General features: G+C 41.8%; 1 protein-coding gene across 1 annotated transcript; it reads left to right on the top strand.

Annotated features, from left to right (window-relative positions):
- The first annotated feature begins 54 nt into the window (after positions 1–54).
- Positions 55–2,770, top strand: LOC102715124 (protein POLAR-like 1). The gene is given in 6 exon segments (XM_040525191.1): positions 55–100; positions 724–798; positions 801–1,241; positions 1,470–1,945; positions 2,018–2,319; positions 2,444–2,770. Coding segments are annotated over 6 exon segments (1,341 nt in total). The 3' UTR covers positions 2,445–2,770.
- Positions 2,771–6,000: the final 3,230 nt, after the last annotated feature.

The following is a 6,000-nucleotide window of genomic DNA, read 5'->3' as shown; positions in this document are numbered from 1 at the left end:
ACGTGGGTGGGACCCTCTTGTCATCCTCCTATTGCTAGGATTTAAGAAGTGGGGATGGATAGTCTCTTGAAGATGCTATATGAATTTGAGTTGCCAAAACGTATAACTAAATTTTGATTTGGAGAGTTAAAATTTGGCCATTCTCTCCCCCGTGTCGAACGGCGCCGGCTTCTTATTATTCGTCTTCGTATTTGTCCGTCGGGCAACGCATCCACATTTGCCTACATGGCTCCATGTTTCCGTGGCTTGACGCGCTCGACTCGAGTGCTCGACAGTGGCAGGGGACCCCGGAAACACGAGGCTTGCTGCTTGCGTGCTTTGCTAGCCATCAGCTCTGATTGGCCAAACCCTCACCGGACTAATGGACCATCTTAATTAATTTTTTTCAGGCTCGGTGAAACCACAAATTTGGATAGAATAATTCCATGCATGGGGCCTGCAGCGAGAGATCGATGGATGGATGGATGGAATGGAACAGACAAACTTCCCACACCATCAAGCAGAATCCAATCCAGCATTCAAATCGCCAAATTGCAACCCATGACCTACATTTTTTAAAAAGAGAGAGAGAGACTAACAAATCTGATTCCTTTATTTTTTTTCCAGGTAATATAATTTACTCTGAGAATATAAAACCACGGATAGATATGTCTTGCACTCTTGTTCATCTTTTCATTTTTATATTTTTTTAAAATGGTGATATCATTTGTGATTCCCTCCAAGCCACTAATAATGCGGCCGTGCCGTCCCCACGGGCGCATCGCGGCCGTCGATCGGGGGACGGACGGCCAGATCGCGGGCCGGGTCGCTGTCGGGTGGGGCCCACGTTAGCGTCGCCACGACGACCACGATCCACGACGCCACCCGCTCCAATTTGAAAACCCGCTTCGGTTTTGCTTGGCTTCGCCTTCTCTCTCTCGCTCGCTGTGGAGGCGTCGCCTCTGCTTTTGTGCTGCTGCTCTGCTCCCCATCGGGCGGCGCGCGCGCCATGGAAGCGAGGGGGAGGAGGATCGTGGACTACCTCAACGACGGGGAGGAGCTCGGGATCGAGGGCGCGGCGGCGGTCACGCCGCGGTCCCCCGCGCTGGCGGCGGCGAGGTCGCTGCTGCCGCGGTTTGGGTGGGCCCGGGTGGCGAGTAGGATCGGGAGGAAGGGCGCGGGCGGGAAGGGGAAGGGGAAGGAGGTGGTGGTGGTGGAGGAGGTCGCGGTGGTGGAGACCGCCGCCGTCGCGTCCACCTCAGGTGAGTTGCCGATCGCGAGCGAGCTCGTCGCCGGTCTCATTCGCTCAATAAATCGCGGATTTTTTGGGGGGGTTTCTTGGGGATTGCCGCGTCGAATCGTCTTCACCTTGCGAGATCGATCGTGAGATTCCAATTTCGATAGCATAATAATAACAATGATCCGTAGCAATCGAGCGATTAATGGAGGTTGCGAATCCATTGATTTCTTCCCTCTTTTGTTGCCATCAGCGCGCGCGAGAGAGGGCCACACGACGGCGACGGCGACGACTCCCGACCTCGGCGTAGGCATGAGCCTAGTGTTCCTCCTCGCCAAGACCTCCGACGAGTTCAACAAGATGGCGAAGGTGCGGGCGGAGATGGAGACGCTCCTGCGAGAGATCAAAGACCAGGTCAGGCGGAGCAGCGAGGCTGTTGGTGGCGGCGATGGCGATGCGTCGAAGACGCACCGCAACCTCGAGTCCGCCGCCGCGTCGAGCTGTCTCACGGATACGAACGAGAACGAGAGGGCGAGCGGCGGCCACGTGGAGGATCACGCCACCTCGTCCAACATGGAGGAGGAAGCGAGCTGCGAGAAATCGGCGGAGCACGAGCGCTTCCCGAGGATGGATGTGCTGGAGGAGGAGTTCCACACCGAGCTGGAGCTTCTTCAGGTTAACTATGGCTCCGACGTCCGGTTGTTCTTGCCTGAAGAAGACGATGGAGAGGTACACATATATGCTTTCACTGTACTGCGAAATTAGCTGTTGCTAATTCGTGTTTCGATTGCAAATTCTCAGCCGATGGACGAGATCGCCGAATGCCGGCCGGAAGAAGAACTCGACGACGGCGATGCTGGGGGAGAAGACGAGGCGGCGGCGGAGGACGACGAAGACTACGAAGCAGAGTACAACGGCGTCTCCGCCGTGGAGCTGGAGAGAAGGCTGCACGAGCTCCTCCACCAGCGGAACCAGGAGCGGATCGAGGAGCTGGAGCTGGCGCTGAAGCGCGCGGAGAAGAAGCTCGTCGAGAAGGAAATGGAGGCGTCCATGTGGAAGGACACCGCCAAGCTCGCGCTGCGGCAGGACAGTAGCATGTCGTGGTAAGCAATCGATCCATCGACCGATCTCCTCTCGGACTCTCCACTGGATCAATCGCTGCAGAAAGATGCGTTCTTTGTGTCGCCTCCGGATGATTGAATCTGCTGTTTTTGTTGGTTTGTGCAGACAAGGTGATTGCAAAGCTGGCATGCTTCATGTGGCACAAATTTTCAGCATCAGCAGTTTTTTTTTTACATGATTGGTTACGTGCCAAGGAGAGTGTTTAGGATTATTGCTTCATCGCCACGTTTTTTTTTTGTAGAGTTTTACGCTGGTTATAGTAAAGTGTTCATACTGAAGTTTTAGTGTTAATTAGGCTGTTAGCGTTTCATATTTGGAGCAAATGCAGTTCGATTAGTCTGACTGATGTCCGGTTCTATGTTTGTTTGTGCCACGTGTTTCTTCGTATTTGAATTCAGATGGCAATTTGGTTGCCTGTTTTGCGTTTAGCCACTCTTTTTTTCCTTAGCACTCTCGCTCTGTTTATTTTTTCAGGATACTTTAGTTTGTGCTGATGCCGTTGAATTTATTTATGACATTTGATAAAAATAGTGTAAATATAAAAAGATATATATTATGCTTAAAGTTGTTTTAATGATAAGCCATTTCGCAGCAAAATAATGTTACTTAATTTTTAAAATGAAGTGGTTAAACATGATGTCAAATGTCAATAGTGTCACTGCTAAAAAGGGAAAGAATACATGTTTTCATTCGATTGTTGGTTTACTACAAGATTATGCTAAAACCTTTTTTTTTTTTTGGAATACTCATCCTTGATCTAGGTGATCTAAACAACGACTAAGCTAAACTGAGCACACAAGTATCGTTTTGATTACTCTCACTTATAACGTTGAATGTCGTAAGAAATTTCTTGTGAGCTACAAACGTGATCACACTGTTTATCACGTGGGTATTTTTACAGTATCTTGAATCTTGAGTACCAAATATTTAACGTAAAGCTAAGGTACACCGTAAGTGTAGTAAATTTTTATACCGAAAAAGCTAGTACCTCAAGATATTCTTTCAAATATGATAAAAAAAACTCTTACCATGTGTGTAGCATGAATCCAACTCAAATCTTGGATGCAGGGCATTCAACACTGTTGTGTGTACATCAACCTACTGGCTCTATTTTAAAATATAAGTATTTCTAGATTGTTTAGTATAATTAAGTCTCTCAGGAGATACTAAAAGATTTCTTTTTAGTCACTTCAACGATAATTTTTTGAAATTTGAATTGATTATATTCTTTTTCTAAACATTTCATCTACTCTATAATTATTGAAACGACCGGAATCATGGAAATTGGTGCAAAAATACTTATGTTATGATATATAATATCAATTATATAAATTTCTATATTTTGAAACAGAGGAAGTAGTGCGTACCATATGTTCATCTGGTTTATCTCAGATTTCAACATCAAAACAGATATATCAAGGATATTATCTTGGCAACGATCACTGCATAGGAAGGGTTACCAAAAATGTTAATGACCATATTGCGAATTTGGAAGGCAAGAGGTGATTGTTTGGCTTTTTTATGAAAAAAATAAACAATATTTTTACAAATAAAAAATAAATTGTTAATGAAACTTTTTATACATATTATTGATCTAAAATTTAAGCATGAAAAATAAACTACTGTGAAAAAAAACTCTAAATTTAGTATTGAAAATTTAAATTTTGACTTACCAGCTTAAGCAGAAACGAAAATACGGACCGAAGTAATGACCACAATTTCAACTCAAAGAGTTGGGAGCCTATGCAAGTCATACATACAACGTAAGCCATTTTTAGCGTCAGGAGATGCAAGCAGACGAGCAACTACCAAAATAATGTAAGTGATCCTCTCAATTTCAAGTTACCAGCAGGACCTAGATGTTACGTGGACGCTTAGGACATTCCCAACCCATAACATTAGATATGGTTTCTATAAACTTCCTATCATCAAGAAACTAGTACTTGACACTACTCTTCCAATGCAAACACCACAATTCCACATTTAAATTTAATGCTACTTATCTCACAAGATATTTTGGATGTTGTGTAGAAACCATGTCTCATGCAAGACATGGTTTTATTCTCTTTTCTCATTTATTCACTTGCCACATCATTTTTCATCCTATGTGGCAACTTATTTAATGTTATGGATACTATCCTAGTCATTGGGTTGGAAATGCCCTTATTGGTAAGATAACCTAAGAGCAAGTTCAATAGTATATACAACTACTAGCTTTAAATCATCTATAGTCAATATAGTAGCCAATTCATATAATAATTACCTACAAAGTATTAATACATGTTTCATATATGGGTCCGGATCCTCTGCAGTATTAATACAGAGGATCACTATATTAATGCAGAGGATCACTGTTCATGTGAGGGCTACAATGAATTAATGCAATGAATAGTGAACAGAACCCTGTAGCAACAGTAATTCCCAAACACTGTTTGCTACTGTAGTAATAACTGTAGCGGTAAATCTTAGTCATCTATTTTTGATCCAATGGTTGAGAGATGTACGAAATGCAAATTACAGTAGCACCTCGTAGCTAGCTATAAATTAGTAGCTCACTATTCTTATCTCTCATCTTTTATCTTAATAAAATATATCTATGGCTGACTTATAGCCCGCTACCTGCTCTAAGAGGAACGTATCTTTATTCATGGTCCAATTAGCCACAAATCTTTGCTCGTCCATGTGCTCAGTGTATCTTGGTCCTTGGACTTCTCTTTTGAAATTCGTCCCTTTTTCAAAATACTACGTATGGTTTAAAGTAGACTTATATTAGCAATGTTAATTCGTTGTGCCACAAATAAAACATGCAACTTTAGTTAACATCAAATTAATCGTTTAAAGGGTACTAATTATTCAATCTATAAACATAGATGGTCAGACAATTAGGAGACCTCTATCTATTTAAAAATATAAACACTTCAAGGTTAGTATAAATTAAAGTCAGCAAAGAAAATAAGAAATGTTTTATTGTCACTCATCTAGATGAGGAATAGATAATTGTGAGAAGATACGTAGATTAAGATGAACATAAATTTAGATGAAAATAATTGATAATACAACCAATACTTACGTGCTAGAAATGAATATATTAAATAATAGATTCTTTTATTATGGGACATGAGGAGTAACGGGAGAATTTATTATTTGCCACTATGATAATATGATAGGTAGTCCATTTGGCATTTGCAATCATGGTTCACTTTAAGCGACACATATTTACATATCAATGACAAAGAAATTTACACATCTATTTAGGCTTTGTTTAGTTCCCATTTTTTTTAAAAACATTAAATCAATTTTTTGAATAGATGCATGGAGCACTAAATATAGATAAAAAATTAATTGCACAGTTAGAGAGTAAATCACGAGATGAATCTTTTAAGCATAATTAGCCCATAATTAGTCATATATGCTACAATAGTCCATATGTGCTAATAACAGATTAATTAGACTCAATAGATTCGTCTCAGGGTTTCCACACAAGTTATGGAATTAGTTTTTTTATTCGTGTCCAAAATCTCTTCCGACATCGTTTAAATATTTGATGTGATATCTAAAAAATTTATTTCGCAAACTAGACAGATCTTTAATGGAATAAATAAATGAGTAACGAAGAGTAAATGCATACGCGGGAGTAGGTGGAAGTGTATGGGTGCATCGTC

Source organism: Oryza brachyantha, chromosome 6 (assembly GCF_000231095.2).
Source record: "Oryza brachyantha chromosome 6, ObraRS2, whole genome shotgun sequence".
NCBI classification, from domain to species: domain Eukaryota; kingdom Viridiplantae; phylum Streptophyta; class Magnoliopsida; order Poales; family Poaceae; genus Oryza; species Oryza brachyantha.
The sequence above is the reverse complement of the archived record's forward strand: the minus strand, read 5'-3'. Positions and strand labels throughout refer to the sequence as shown.